At 39.7% G+C, this 17,040-nt stretch overlaps 1 protein-coding gene across 1 annotated transcript in view; it reads left to right on the top strand.

Annotated features, from left to right (window-relative positions):
- The window catches only part of BHD (Birt-Hogg-Dube), a gene marked incomplete at its 5' end in the record, with an annotated part of 115,091 nt that overhangs the window by 35,137 nt on the left and 62,914 nt on the right, over window positions 1-17,040 (top strand). The window contains 2 exons of the mRNA XM_067134895.2: window positions 3,812-3,958; window positions 13,880-14,101. Coding sequence (XP_066990996.2) covers window positions 3,812-3,958; window positions 13,880-14,101 — 369 coding nt within the window. The remainder of the gene's footprint in view (window positions 1-3,811; window positions 3,959-13,879; window positions 14,102-17,040) is intronic.

Below are 17,040 nucleotides of genomic sequence, written 5' to 3'. Positions count from 1 at the left end.
GAAATTATGTCAGTAAGTGTTTCACGTATGTTATTAATAATATTTTGAAGATCAGCCAGGTTATTGGCTAACACAACTGTAGCATCAGCAAAGTGAATATTATTAATGACATTCCCATTTATCCTGATGCCAAGGGTATTGTACACCCTAAAACAACTCAGAAAGTTGCTACAAACATTCGCCCTACGGTTGTAATACAAGAAGTCCTCAAAATGTCCACCATGTGCCTGAATTCACTGCCTCATTGATTTTAAGATCCAAAATAATTTCTACAAAAGAAACTTTCTGAAAACACGTCCATGTATTCAATAGTCTTGATATAGATGTTAATTTCTATCGGGAACCTGAAACATTAGTCCAGAAAGAGAAAATTTATAATACCAATATAGCTGGTCGATTATTGTACATTATAAATTTTCCCACTAACTCATTCCTGGTTGCCAGCATTTCTCCCCAACTTAGCACACTGTCCAATAACGGACCAACTATACTGGTATTTCAGTATTGTCAAACATTCAGTTATAATTAATAGTTTTCTTTGATATTAGTACATATTTAGTACGTTTCAATCCTTATGGGATAATCCTCAGATGGTATTAAAAATCATAAAGAATACAAGTTTAAATTGAACTAGATATAAAGGCATTTAAAATAAATATATAGGCCTAATGCAAACCCATTCAAACCATCTTGTAAAAATCTTGCTGCTTTTCCATACAAAATTATCAAAAATTTCTGATTTGTGGCAGTTCTATCCAATGAGGTAACAGATATATTGAGGAAGTGCAATAATAGAGGCTAGAATGTTCTTCTTTAGTACGTAACCATCACTACAGATTTTTGCTTGATAAGTTGTCAGTAAGGAACATTAGTATACAAAGCTGTGTTTGGAAATCCAAATAGTAATCGCTTCTCTTCCAGCCTTAGAGCGGGTTTACTCGTGTCAACAACTTGTGTCAATACTACCGGTTTCACTAAGAGATGGCACCAGTGAACAGTATGCAGTGTATGAATTTGACACATACATCAGTTTGATCGTCTGACATTAACCTACCAACACACATAAGTTGAGTCCGCCAAACACTAGCGTCTGTGTTGTATCATTCAGAGATCATGTCAACGTTTGTGCCTGAAAAAGAACATTGCTTTTCTTATTAAAATAAAAAAGGGTTGGAAAGTCATCGTTTGCTTGTAGAAACATATGGTGAACGCTCCATCGATTAGCACATGTGAGACATGGTTTTGACAATTTAAACGTGGTGCGCGCTCTGGTAGACCAAAAAGTGCGAACACGAACAATTGCAGGCGTTACTGGATGATGACCCAACTCAAACTCAACAGCAATTGGCACAAGCATTAAATGTGTTACAAGAAACAATCCACGAACGTTTACGAGCAGTAGGGAAGATCAGTAAACTCGGTAAATGGGTCCCACATGATTTGAATGAATAGCAAATGGAAAATCGCAAAGTCACTTGTGAAAATACTACTTCATCGCCACAAAAGAAAATCATTTCTGAACCAAATTGTGACGGGTGATGAAAAATGGATTTATTTTGAAAACCCGAAGCGGAGAAAATCGTGGTTGTCATCTGGCAAAACCGGTCCTTCAACACCAAGCCCAAATTGCTTTGGCAAGATGATCATGCTTTGAGTCTAGTGGGACCAGAGCGGTATTGTGTATTCTGAACTCTTGAAGCCCGGAAAAACCGCTAATGCACAATGCTATCGCCAACAAATAATTCATTTAAATCACGCATTGATCGAAAGATGACCAGAATGGGCCAGAAGACATGGCAAAGTGACTTTGTTACACGACAGTGCGCCGTCTCACACAGCAAAACCAATGAAAGGCACCTTGAAATCACTTGGCTGGGACGTCCTTCCGCACCCGCCATACTCGCCGACCTGGCGCCAACTGACTATCACCTCTTCATATCAATGGGGCACGTACTCAGAGCAGTACTTCAGCAATTTCGAGGAAGTTGGAAAATGGCTCAACGAATGGTTTGCCGCAAAAGACAAGCAGTTCTTATGACATGGTATGCATAACTTACCTGAAAGGTGGGCAAAGTGTGTAGAAGCCAATAGCCAGTATTTTGAATAAACAAAAAATGAATTGCCCTTGAAAATGCTTTCTTTACCGCAAAAACCATCAAGAACTTCTGCGTAGACCCAGTACTTGAATAAGGTGGAACCAGAATTATTTTCTTTCGAGGTTATTACATGATAAGCAGAATGTTTTGAGCTATCAGTGGAGAGATAACTTGGAATGACGTAAGTAGACAAATAAGTTTGAGGAGTGTTTTTAAAAGTAGGAAAGATCATAAAGTTGGAATTTAAAATGACAAATTGGGGAAAATACTCATTTATAGGAAGAGGAATTAGGGGGGTGTAATAATTGATCAAGGAAGATGTTTGATAAATTCCCACCTACTCTGAAATCACTTAAGAAAAGACTGATAGGGAATCTGCCACCTGGGTGATAGCCGTAAATGCAGATCAGTAGGTCGGTCAGTCTCAAGTGATATCACTGCCTGTACTGGCAGTGCCCCAGCTTAACGTGGTGCTTGTGGAACAGTTACCTTATCATCTCTCTCACAGGTAATATCATGCACAATCATTCAGCTTGGCAGGAAGGACCTTGTGCCATATTGTTGCCTTTCCCTCCAATATGAAACAAGCAATAGGCTGGTTGTTGTGTGTTTCAGAAACAGTAAGTGCAGTGTTCTCCCTGCGACCTTTTTTAATGAGTGCACCGCCCTGCCATTTTCATAGACCGCCCGGCTAACATAACCTACCATAGATATGTTCTAGTTACATAATATTAATATGTATTTGAGTCATTGTGTGTTCCAAATTAAAATGTAAATACTAAAAACTGTTTATTTAAATGATAAATCTTCATTATTGTCAGCATAATTTCATCAATTACATTGGAGTTTCAGTGTTTAGCTTGATTATTACGTAGTGCCATGTGCGAGCGGTGTCTGTATAAGCATGGAATCACAAGCGAGCACTCGATTCCGCATGACATCACTAACCCGTATGCCACTCCACAGCAACCAAGTGGTAAGGCCCGGTGTTACATGATTATGAACGAGCAATAGAACACTAGATGTTCAAAATACTCTCTTATGTCTTGTTCGTGATAATAACACTAAAATAGCTCAATTTTGGCTTTAATATTATTGCTAATGCCAGTAGCGTAGCCAGGATCAGCCGATAGCGGGGGAGGAGGGGGTTTATAGTTACAAAATGTTGATAGAACATAATGAAGGAGCTTGTGCATGTGTGGTGTTCGCATGCATGAGTGTCATTATAAAGACACTGATAAAAGTAAATTATGTTGATATTCCAATGGCATTACTGGTACACTACAAAATATTACATTAAAATACAGAGAGAGAAAACCCAGTATGATTAAGATGAATAGTTTTACGGCGAATGCTAGCTTATGTTCAGATGACAATCTAAAATACAACTTTTGGGGCTTATTAGAATATAGATTCAAGACATCTGTTACAATAATGTTTCTGTGAACGTTCAGAAGAGCCAACGCACTGGTTGTGCTTTTGCTGTTTTATTTTCGGTTTCTGTTCATTTCCATTTGTAAAAATTCCATGGGGGTCTAACGCCCAGTCCCAACCCCTTGGCTTCACCCCTGGTTAATGCCCTGAGGGGACTAATTTGAAATTTTATCATATTCATTTTTTTTTTTTTACATAGTACTCCCCGCCCGGCTACTCATTCCTGTCACCCAGCTGACGAAAATTTCTTGGGGGAACACTGAAGTATGCTTCTTTTACAGGCTTGCCAGTCTCTGAACAACAAACACCTGGGCTACATCAGCAATGACCATGAGGGTCGTATCACGTACCTCAGCACTCAACAGCCGGTTGAGACAGATGTGGCAACCATGGTTCGCCAGGCTTGCTTCAGAAGTCTCAGCTGTGAGGTAATAGCTCCAGTATCTTTTGTTATTTGCTTAACATCGACTCATCGTTCTGCTCAATGTTGAACTCCCTCTAGTTTCGTCATGTTCTCCACTGTAGTAGGGTGCCAGGAAGGAAGCCTGTACAACAGTATTGGCCATACTAATGACAAATAGGCTGTCTGAACTGCTTTCTTCCTGGCTCCTAGTAGAGATCTGTGGATGAATCCCAGGACTCTGTATGCTTTGCACCTTATTTCCTCAACATGCTTATTCCATTTTAAACTGTTGCAAATGTGAATGCCAAGCAATTTTATTGAGGTACAAGATGTCAGATTTTTACCACACAGTGAAATTTGGTGTTATAACTGTGATCTTGCTCTCTCTCTCTCTCTCCAGTCGTTCCACTCATGACTGAGTATCGTGACCCAAGGACTTTGTTGTTTCTTTTATAACCTGATACCATTCTGTACGTACTTGCGTTTTCCGGACCGTAACTCTCCATGGTAAGCCCATGATCTCTCTTACTTGATCAACCCATCTTTTTGTGACCCGTCCTCATGTCCTTGTACCAGAAACTTTTCCTTGGACAATTAATTTTTCCAGGTTGTCATCCTCTCTTCTCATAATGTGACCAAAGAATTGCAGGATTCTCTGGTACACAACTTGGCATAAACTTTCTTTTATTCCAATTTCCCAGATGACAGAATCATTTGTTTGCCTGGCTGTCCATGGTATTCGCAACATCCTTCTCCAACACCACATTTCAAAGGCGTTGATTCGGTTCCTGTCTTTAGCTTTTATGGTCCAAGTTTCGCATCCATATAGGAAGATCGAGAACACAAGTGAATGGACTAATCTTTTCTTCATATTCATAGATATTGCTCTATCTTGCCAGATCATCTTTAATTTTTCCGTAGCTGTACGTCCTAGAATGTTGCGACGTTTGATTTCTTTTTCGCAGCTACTTTTATCCTCTATTATTGAACCAAGATAAGGAAACTGACAGACTCTTTGGAGATTGTTAAGGTGCTGTGGCAGCTGAATCTCTGCACCTTTGTTGACAATCATTAGTTTTGTCATGTTCCAATTAATTTCCATGCCAAGTTTGTGACTTTCCTGTTGTACACGATCCATTATCTCGACAAGCTCCTGTGCACTGCTGGCTACAAGTGTGGTGTCATCTGCAAAACGGAGGTTATTAATTCTCTTCCCACCAATCGAAAATCCTCCTTCCCAACTGATGAAGCATGCCTCATGATATATTCACAATAGATGTTAAACAATTGAGGTGATAAGATGCATCCTTGTCTCACACCTTTGGAGACTTTGAAACTTGATGATAGATCACCATCAACTCTGACTTTGGCCAAGTTGTTTTCGTATAAGCCTTTTATAAGAGAAATGAGATGAGATGGAATTCCCATTTCCTCTAGAACACACCACAACTTCGGCCACAAAACGCAATCAAAGGCCTTTTGGTAGTCAATGAAGCACAGAAACAAAGGAATGTTGAATTCATGTGCCTTTTCAACCAACTGACGTATATTTAGAATCTGTTCTCTAGTTCCTCTTCCCTTGACAAAGTCAGCCTGTTCTGATGGGAGCTGATATCTAATGTAAGGTTTCAAACGTTCATTTATGATATGCAGTAATATTTTACTTGCATGTGATATTAGTGAGATGGTTCGATAATTCCTGCAGTTCCTTGTTGATCCTTTTTTGTGAAGTGGAATGAAGATGGAAATGAGCCAGTCTTGTGGCCATACACCACTGTCCCATATCTTGTTACAGATGAAGTGCATTAAACGTGCTCCTTCTTCTCCCATTTCCTTAATCATTTCCCCAGTGATGCCATCACTTCCTGGTGCTTTATGATTCTTCAGGTGTTTAATTGGATCTTCTACTTCACTCCTCAATATTGAAGGCTCTGGTTCAAGTTGTACGTTTTGCAAACATTCCTGGTGTTTGCATCTGCATATAGATTTTCACAGTATCTTTTCCACCTTTCAATGGCCAGTTGTTTCTCTCCAATGAGGGTACCATCTTCATCTTCCACAACCCATGAACAGGGCTTGAAGTTGCGGGTAATTTTCTTTACCTTCATAAAGAGATCACGAGGTTGACAGTGCTGTTTATGCAGTTCAATCTCTTCACAGATTTCATGAATTTGGTTCGCCTTATCAAGTCTGCACTGCTTTTAAATTTTCCGAGATAGATATATTTACATTTATAGACATTCTATTTATTTTGCACCACAGAGCCACATTATCCAGATCTGACTGTAACTTATTTATGTCGTTCTCATTGCGAATGGCTCTGTAAATGATGGTGTCATCAGCGTACTGTGCCGTAGAAGACGATACACAACCTGGCAGATCCAGTGTAAATATCTTGTACAGAAGCGGCCCTATCACACTACCTTGAATCACACCCGAGGTGACTAAAGTTTGTTCTGACCTGGCCCCACTGAACACAACGTTCTGCGTCCGACCTACCAGGAATGAGAAACCATGCCTGCAGGTTGCCTTGAATGCCATACTTGTTAAGTTTTAACAACAGTCGTTGATGAGGTACCTGATCAAAGGCCCGAGAGTTACGCAATCCACTTGGGATATGAGGTACAGTAAAACCTTGATAATTCGAAGTGATCGGGACCAAAAACATTGGACTTCGAATTGCGTAACTTCGAATTAAATGAATTTCTGAGTAACAAAAAGTATTTAAAATATGTAAGTTAGTGTTGTATTTGCAACTCAAACCCAGATACATCCGATCCTTAAGATGAATAGCGCAGAAATTGTAAGAAAGAGATAATTCCCATTTTTTTCAGTCTAGAATACAAGAATAAAAGGAATCTGCAACAATTGGGTATACGGTACAGATACTTACATAGTAATTAGGAACTTCAGGGTTCATCAGTCTTAATATGTACATACTTAAATAGACTGGCCCACTTTTCCTGAATGTTTAGAACACACCTATCCATTATTTTGATTACTTTTTCGTAATGAAATTAAATGTCATATGGCTTTTAGTGCCGGGAGTGTCCGTGGACATGTTCGGCTCCTCAGGTGCAAGTCTTTTGATTTGACTCCCGTAGGCGACCTGCGCGTTATGATGATGATGATGATGATGTAGACAACACATACACCCAGCCCCTGTGCCATCGAAATTAACCAATGATGGTTAAAGTTTCCTGACCCTACCGGGAATCAAACCCGGGACCCCTGTGACCAAAGGCCAGCACGCTAACCGTTTAGCCATTTAGTAATTTAGCTAACCATTTAGTAAATATGAAATGATCAACTGAAGCAACAAAACTATTGTCGATCACCTGCTGTCGGCAGAAAGGATGTGCGATTGCAGCGAATTCCATTAGACAATTGGAAGCAATTCACAGGCAGTGTCTATAATCACGAAAATAATACATTAATCAAAAGGGGACGTGGTAAGAGCTTTCAGATTGATGAGTTATGGATGGTTGACAGGCCAGAAATTGGGTTAAGTGCACCAGCAAATCATTTCTGATCTTGGTGCTTTATATCCGATATTTACAAAGAAAAATAAATCCTCCAGTTATCTATGGTATGTAGTACTGGCATAACTAATGTAAGTTGATTATAATCCAGGATGCAATCATATTTACATCTTGATACAACGTACACACGGTATTCTATTTGACTTCGTTTGAAAACCATCGATACCTCGATGTTCAAAACACACAAAAACAAATGAAAACATGAAAAAGCTATGAATGACAAGGTGGCCAATATAAAGTTATTCTGACATGGTATGCAACATAGAAATTAAGTTCCAACAATAACACATTTCAACATCTTCCTCATTAGGCAAATACTGAAAAACAAGGTCATCCTTTACTGAAATATGACTGAATGGTGCACTGCTTAATTGTATTTCTGTAAGTCGTCGAAATAAAATTCTCTATTACAACCATTGCATTCACAACATTTTCTGGGGCATTGCTGGTAGAGATGTCACTGTCCGGAATTGATAAGGCTGTTATTTTGCGTCTTTAGTCGGCGAGTGCACGAGAAGACTCCGTTTACGATGTTTCGTCTGCTTGCAAATCCATCATAAACTAATTTAGACTCTACGAAACTTGAACAAAAATAACTCTGCCACCGTACCGTACATGTACCTCACGACAATAATAAGGCTCGTTGACAATGCGATTAAAAAGTAACAAAGAAGCAGCAGTAAAAGCTTTAATTCCTCAAAAACTGAAGTAGGGTCAACCTATTCTGGCGCGTACACAACAATGAGAGATACGCGATAGTCGCTCATTGTCGTTAATTGTCGTCTACAATGACTTCATTTGTTAGCTGCTCTACAGCAGATTACAGTACTGATTTCGAATTACATAGTTTAGGGGCCTGATGGGAACTTCAAATTACATATTAACCATATTTCGAATTAACCGATCGAAATAACACTTCTTTTTTTTTTTTTTTTTTAAATTTCATGTGGCTATTTCTAGCCGAGTGCAGCCCTTGTAAGGCAGACCCTCCGATGAGGGTGGGCGGCATCTGCCATGGGGAGGTAACTGCGTGTTATTGTGGTGGAGGATAGTGTAATGTGTGGTGTGTGAGTTGCAGGGATGTTGGGGACAGCACAAACACCCATTGGAATTAACCAATGAAGGTTAAAATACCTGACCCAGCCGGGAATCGACTTCGGGACCCTCTGAACCGAAGGCCAGTACGCTAACCATTCAGCCAAAGAGTCGGACGAAATAACACATGAAGGCCTATATTTGAATTTGCGGAATGGCATTTACTTCGAAATACGAGTATTTTGAATTAAGTGTTTTCCCTGTATTAGACTGGTCCAGGGAATGTTGCCACTCATCAATTACTGTTGTCAGAAGTGTAGTACAGGATTTTCCAGGGAGGAATCCATGTTGGTTGTTATTCAACAGGTTTCTCTCATTCAGAAAATCCAGCATATGTTTAACAATTAGGCGTTCCTTGCATTTGCATAAGCCAGATGCAATAGAGACTGGGCGATAGTTGTCTACATTTTCCCTATCACCGTCTTTGAATACAAGAACAACATTTGCTTTCTTCCATTCTTCTGGCACAGTCCCACTGTTCATTGAAATGTTAAATATTGCACAAAGAGAAGGTGCTAATGCTTCTGCACAGTGATGGAGAATTCTGGCCAGCGCGTTATCTGGGCTGTTCGCAGCATGAGGTCTAGTTCTCCAAAGACTTATTGCGATCTCGTTAGCAGTGAAGTAAAAGCTATTTGGGGCGGAAAGGGAGGGGTTGTCCTTGTGGTGAACATGTCTTCATCCTTGTCAGTAGTGGTGAAGTTATTTTTAAATTTACTGTTAAATGTGTCTGCTGTTTCTTGGGGAGAGGAAACTGATAGTCCATTGTACTTGAAGACAGATGGAGCACTGTTGCTGCTTTTGTTTCTGATGAAAGCCCTTAGCTCTTTACTATTGGAACTAAGGCTGCGGATATATGAACGGTAGGCATCACGGATTAATGATTTGAGTTTGTTCCTAGCCAGTCTGTACTTCTCCCACCTACTGTCACCTGGGTTTTCCTTCCATTTCCTGTATAAACAATTTCTCTTTCGAATTCCTGGTGTTACCTCTTTAGTGATCCATGGCGTTTTTCACTTATTAGAGATGGAAACTTTCTTCACAACTTGATCGACACATTCAAAAAATACTTTTTTTTTTCCAGTTTTCCCAGATGTCATTGATATTTATATCGCCGGTGAAGGGCGGGAGGGATATAGGTAGATTTTTTGATAGAAGATAGGAAAGATCATTCTAGTTGGTGCAGGAAAAATTATATATTGTTCTGGAGTGGAGTTTTGGGGAGGGTTGTCTGTAGGTCAAAGTTGTAATTATAGCTTGGTGATCACAAAATCCAGGTATTACGTCCAGGGACTGGACGGATGATGGAGAGTTAGTAAGGAACAGGTCTAGTGTGGAACGCCACGGGATTATTAAATTATCCTTGATATCTATGCCTAATTTTGAGTTATACGAGTCGCTTCGAACACTAACTGATGGAGAAAAATGTCATAGAAAGTGGAGAGAAAACTATTAGCAAGAGGATTGTTTGGTACCAATAACGTACAACGGGTGATTGTTTGGTCCGCCCTGTCAGTATATTTTAATATTTGAATAATTTGTACGTACATGTTTCGGGAGCCTTAACTCCCTTCGTCAGCGTATTTACATCAAAATCTACCTTACCTAAGTCTCAAGCTATAACATCTTATCACATTAACATTAAGCATTGTCCTTTCTAACCTCAACTCTAGATACTATATGTACACTTTGCATTTTTGTATAATAATGCCTGTTGTAACCCGACACGTAAGGCATGGAACATTTTAATAACACTCTTGAATCGTCCACTCATTCCTCCTGTCCTTTGCACTCGTACAACGTGTATCATCACCCTGGATGGATCCATTAGCTGGTTGTCACTATGAAGCTATTATCTTACGTCCTATTTGACATCTTTGGAAGTTATAACCCTTTGTTGCACTGAATATGGCCATCGTTATAATATATATTTTAAAATTTTTTAGCCATGCATGTGCCGTCAGGGCAGATGACGTTTGCTCGATTGTTGCAGGACCGGACTTTTTGAATCAGAGCAGAACAAACCTCCCCTTATGTTTCTGCAAATGCTCCTTTAGTAATAAAATGATAAAGCGGAGGAAAACTATCCGCCAGCCATTAACAGAAAGAATGACTGGAAACAGGCTTTGGATTTTCATTTTCATCTGAGACTGTAGAAGATGTGGAAAATTGCTGAATGGCATGGACGGAGTCTTGGAGAAAGAGTACAAGATAAAAATAAGTCCAAAACAAATGTAATGGAGTGCAGTAGAACAAAGTCAGTTGCTGCAGGAAATATTAGATTAGGAAATGATGTCTTAAAGGAAGTAGATGAATATTGCTAATTGAGTAGTAAAATAACTAATGATGGCAGAAGTAAGGAGGACATAATATACAGACTAGCACAACATAGAAGGCCTTTCTTAAGAAAAGAAATTTGTTCACTTTGAACATTCATATAGGAATTAAAAAGATGTTTTTGAAGACTTTCATCTGAAGCGTAGCATTGTATGGAAGTGAAACATGGACAATAACTAGCTCAGAAAGAATAGAAGCTTTTGAAATGTGGTGTTACAGCAGAATGCTGAAGGTGAGATGGATAGATCGAATCACGAATGATGAGATACTGAATCAAATTGGTGAGAGATCGATTTGGCTAAATGACCAGAAGAACAGAAACATCCTACAACACCCACGACTTGCGCACTTGGTTTTTGAAGGAAGTGTAGGCAGTAAGAACGGTAAGGGTAGACCAAGGTATGAATATGACAAGAATATTTGAGTAAATGTAGGGTGCAGCAGTTACATAGAAATGGAATAAGTTTAGCACAGGATAGGGTGGCAAAGAAAGGTGCATCCAAACAGTCTATGGACTGACGACTCAAACAACAACAACAAGTAACGGTAGGTGGTCGTCTCTGTATTGTATTAATCATAAATAACAAAATTAGAGTGACCCAGAATAAACAAGGGGAGAGAGAGTAAGGGGAGGAAGCACCGCAGAGTAGCACACCTCACCAAATGCATAGAGCAGAGCTCACAACAAGAGAATACCAATAGCACAGGGAAACTAACTCACAAGGAACCAAGAGGTTTTCAGAATTGGGAAAGAGTGGGGAAACAGGACAGATTCCCACATAGATTGAATCAGAACTTTCAATCAGGTGGTTCACCAGTCCCTTATTTTTTCGGAGACAGGCGATCCAAATAATGAGTCTAACCTAAAGATCTTTATAATTTAGTTTTATGAACACCAAATAACTTGAAATTTCTCCTTGTGGTCAATAAGGCTCTCCCCTATCTGTGTGTCATCACTGTAAATTGATCCATGGACCTAGCAAAGGAGAAACTACTATGCACAATTCCACACCAAATACTAAGGACCATTCTGCAAACCTGTCATTTATTGAGCCTTGAAATAACACAGGTACCTGTAATGAGAACAAATTAATAGGTTATGCCACGTGCTCTGTAATGTAAGGAAGTTAAATGAACACTGTAAAGCTTCATTGAAGACTTTGACATGTATGTTAACTTTCGAGGTGGAACGGCTGTACTTGTACTAAACCTCTGGTAAGCATCATGTATGTTAACTTTGTGGCTCAATCAGTTAAGGGCTGGAGCAGAAGATCTGTGAGCATCGGCAGTGTAGTGGTTCGAATCCAGCATAAGGCAAATTTTTTGAATGACAGAGGTGTTCCATTTTAGCGGGGATACAATAATAATCAACATTTATTTTGCTATTGGTTTTAAGGGGTCCGCTCTGATTTGGTGTCTTTCTCCTAAGGATGGGTGGAGGAAGGATTGGGAAGGAAATCGGCCTTAGTCTTTTATTAAGGTTCCTTCCCGGCATTCGCCTGGTGGTGAAAACGGGAAACCGTTTCCAGGACGGCAAGCATGGGATTTGAATCCACAACCTACCGAATCCAACACACGCAGATAATAAGCTACACCTACCAGGTCACATCACAGCACTTATTCATTTCCTCACGATGTATTCCTACGAAGAGTACGTTCAATTATTGCTAATTTATCGAGAAAGTACGGTCGAATTCAAATGTATGCCAAGTGCTCCATTATGGTAAAAAGTTAAATGAACACTGTAAAGTGGTCAAGATTTTGAACACTTCTTACTCTGAATATTCAGGGTACCCTACTTCCTACCTACAGACCATCACGTCATAGTCCAACCTGGTTACTTCACATCGGATAAAAACGGTCCTTTTCAGGACCAAATAAAAATTTACTCTTTGGAACAGGATGATATGCGGCCATATTACAGTCGCTATAAACGGTATTAATCAAAAAAGAATTGCACCAGCCTGTGATTCAAACCTACTACGACACAGCTTGGCTGATGCAACAACTGTGATGCGTGGTTTAGCCATCTTAGCTACTGCGAACTGTGGTGCATAGCTAGCATGTTGTAGTGCTTGTAGACACTTCCTGTCCAAATGTAAGATAGTGTTATTCGCAGCTGTGATCGTTTTCCACATTCATTATAGTTTAGGTAATAGAAATAACACTGCCGCTAATGTTTTCTACCATATTCGCGAGCATTATATAAACGGTATGGTTGTACTAAGGCCATGAAGAAGCAGGTACTAATGCTTTTCGGATGACTATGATATACGCGTTAGTTGGGTTACCTACCTCCGAAAAAATAAGGGGCTGGTGAACCAACCAGTATATAATATAAACTAAATATAGACTGTTATGCCTTTCAGCGTTCAGTCTGCAAGCCTCAGTGTATTCACTATACATCGCCAAAATCCTCTGTTTGTAACTAGTTCTCTGGCCTCATTTAGTTCTATACCTTTAAATCATTAGAAACTGAGTCTAACCATCGTCGCCTTGCTCTTCCTGTACTCCTCTTACCCTCCATAACAGAGTCCATTATTCTCCTGGGTAACCTATCCTCCTCCATTCGCCTCATATGACCCTACCACCAAAACCGGTTTATGCGACATCTTCATCGATTAAGTTCATTCCTAACTTAGCCTTCATCTCCTCATTCTGAGTACCCTCCTGCCATTGTTCCCATCTGTTTATACCACCGGTCATTCTCTCTACTTTCATGTCTATTACTTCTAACTTATGAATAAGACATCCGGAGTCCACCCAGCTTTCACTCCCATACATCAAAGTTAGCCTGAAAACAGACCAGTGTAAAGATAGTTTCATCCAGGAGCTGACTTCGTTCTTACAGAATACAGTTGATCACAACTGCAAGCTCACTGCACCTTGATGCAGCACTAACACGGTGAAATCCCGTAAATTGGTAACAATACCTGGTGTTTGTCTCATGAGTCATCTTGTTATGCCAACAGGTTAGTCCTGGCAAGGAAGGACCTGTGTTCTTCGGTGACGATGTGCGAGGCCATGTTGCTAGCCACACTTTCTTCCTCAAGGACGCCCAGGCTCGTGGGTTTCACCGTTGGTTCAGCATCCTCATCCTCATGAGGGACAAACTTTTCTTGCTGAACTCGTGGCCATTTCTCGTCGAACATCTGAAGAATCTCGTCACTGAGCTGCAGGCAAAGTCTACCAAGGTATGTCAGATTCTCTTTCTTTTGTCTCTTGAAGAATTGGGACATTATGAGAATTGCCTCAATTCCCAGTATCAAACTTTCAACATACACAGCTTATTTGTAGATTAATATAATAGAGACAGTAAAAGCTTATAATAACTCTTCCATTGTCCACATGTATTTTTTAATTTTTTGATGACCGTACCATTTTGTATAATAAAGGTTATCATTGAAAAATAACCAAAATGCCAGTACATCCGTGGTAGATTTTCTGAATGTAAGTCAGATATGGTTCAATCTTTGAATCTGGTGCTGCTACCCTCCCATGTTAACAGTGAACAGTATATGCTTGAAGAATGAATCAAGAACTGCTAATCCTATACTGCAGTATGGATTTCGACAAGGCAGGGCTATGATAGACCATATATTTACCATGAGATTTCTAATGGAAAAATGGTGGGATTATGGAAAGGATCTGGTGATGGTATTCCTTAACCCTTTTGCTTTCAAGGTAATGATCTATCGGTACCCACGGTTCCTGCGAAAACTGTCATGGCAATGATCCATCGTTATCGGCCTTTATTTATTTATTATTTATTTACATATTTTACGCCCACATTGGAGCACTGAAATCAATACATTTGAGTTAATTTCTTCTTCTTCTTCTCCCAGAACTTTTTCATCCTCTCCGACCTGGAAGCCCTTTGTGTGTCCGATATAGTATATTGTTTCCGTTCAACTGCTTTTAGTTTGAGACTTATGCTTTTGTTCTTCAAAATCCTCTTCTCTTTTCTGTCTTTGATTTGTTGCCGAGTTATACCCAATTCTTCCAAATCGTCCTGAACTTCTTTGAACCAATTATTATTGATTTTATTCTTCAAAAAGTAATCGAATAGTTGTTTCAATATCCTGGTGTCTGCTAATCTTGATATGTGAGTTATCGGCCTTTATTGTTATTATTTCGTTATTTACATGCCAGAGAGCGGCATTTTGTACGGAATAAGAAGAGCACAGTTTTAACTCATGTTATACTCTGCAGGAACTGCTGACTATCCATATTTATTGATATTCTTATAGTTTTACGATTTGTTTTACGCCACGCTGACACAGATATGTCTTATGGTGACGATGGGATGGGAAAGGCCTAGGAGTGGGAAGGAAGCAGCCATGGCCTTAATTAAGGAACAGCCCCAGCATTTGCCTGGTGTGAAAATGGGAAACCACGAAAAACCATCTTCAGGGCTGCCGACAGTGGGGCTCGAACCCACTATTTCCCGGATGTAAGCTCACAGCTGCACGCTCCTAACCGCACGGCCAACTCGCCCGGTCAGTGTCTTATTTACGTCATGGTTGGTGGCAAACATGCGAGCATTTCATTTTGTTTTTGTTGATGATACTGATTATATAGAGAGAAATTAAGCAGTATGATAGGCACTATATTTAGTTTGCATGCTAGTTCATTATTTAAATAGTTTTCTTAGGTAATTAGGTGCATAATTTTAATGAAATGTTAGATATAGTCAGATATAGTCAATTATAGTTCATTAAGGCCTATTTATTTATCTTGTGCGACATGGCGAAGAGAGTTCATTTCGCTGACGACGATACCACGGAATATCTTGACAGTTATTCAGTTGAGGATGTTACTTTGTCTGAATCAGAAAGTGTAGATGACGATGATAATAATCCAACACCGCCAGTAAGAAATGAGTATTTTATTCATAAATGGCTGACTTTTTTTTTCAACGATACCTCACTTTACACAATTTAATCTATCCTTGGATCTAATGGACATAGAATCTTGATATTTACCATGCTGGTAAACAATAATATATCCTTTCTACTAACATCAATCACAGCCGGGCTGAGTGGCTCAGACGGTTGAGGCGCTGGCCTTCTGACCCCAACTTGGCAGGTTCGATCCTGGCTCAGTCCGGTGGTATTTGAAGGTGCTCAAATACGTCAGCCTCGTGTCGGTAGATTTACTGGCACGTAAAAGAACTCCTGCGGGATTAAATTCCGGCACCTCGGCGTCTCCGAAAACCGTAAAAGAGTAGTTAGTGGGACGTAAAACAAATAACATTATTATTATTAACATCAATCACAAATTTGTGCAGTGAACACCAGTGGCAGTGGGCTCTCAGGAGCACATGAGCATGTGAACACCCAGTTGTAACGCACATTCACGCATTCATGGATGCCGGAAATTCAAATTTGTTTCCTTTTTTCAAACTGATTTAGTCAAGCGATTGAAAGGATTCGACTTATATCGAAGCTCCATTACACTGGCAGCTGTTCGTGTTGACTAACAATGCCAGGGAGCACACTGGAGATTTTGCTACGAACCTTAAGACTATACGTATGCACATGGAGATGATGTCATGGTTTTTGCACAGATATATCCATAAGCGAGGAGCATGGTAAGGAATATGCCTTTCCATCTACAACCACCCTCGAACCAGAGATAGTATTACAGTTGACCACAAGGGTCCGCCACCTCCTCTGTTACTGTTGGCCACAACTCCTAGAAGTTACTATTGCATTACATCGCCGCAAGATTTCGCTAGTAGCTAATTCTGAACAGGTTTTCGTAATCACGGGATCAGAAAGGCAGAGCCTCAGCCAAAGCCTGAACAACTCAGCCTGGCAGTTGTAATTTTACTTTTCTTGTACACTCACAGATTAGTCGTGGGAAAAATGCATCCTCGGTTGTAAGGGTTCTCCATATTATGAGTAGAGAAGTAACCGTACAAGGAACTTTTAGTGAAATGATTTAAGTTAGTGATTTTGTAATTATTTGTATTCTACTTTTGTATATTTCAGACGTGAACACAAATTTTGTTGTGAACCTCCTAAAAATTTGGTCACGAGCTGCCGCTGGTGAACACCATTTCTCATAATTACTTCAAAACTCTCATAATCTGAAACTTGTAACTTTTTTCCACATTTTTTTTTTTTTT

Source organism: Anabrus simplex, chromosome 1 (genome assembly GCF_040414725.1).
Source record: "Anabrus simplex isolate iqAnaSimp1 chromosome 1, ASM4041472v1, whole genome shotgun sequence".
Classification (NCBI taxonomy): Eukaryota; Metazoa; Arthropoda; class Insecta; order Orthoptera; family Tettigoniidae; genus Anabrus; species Anabrus simplex.
Note: the sequence above shows the minus strand (reverse complement) of the source record. Positions and strands in the feature narration are given on the sequence as shown.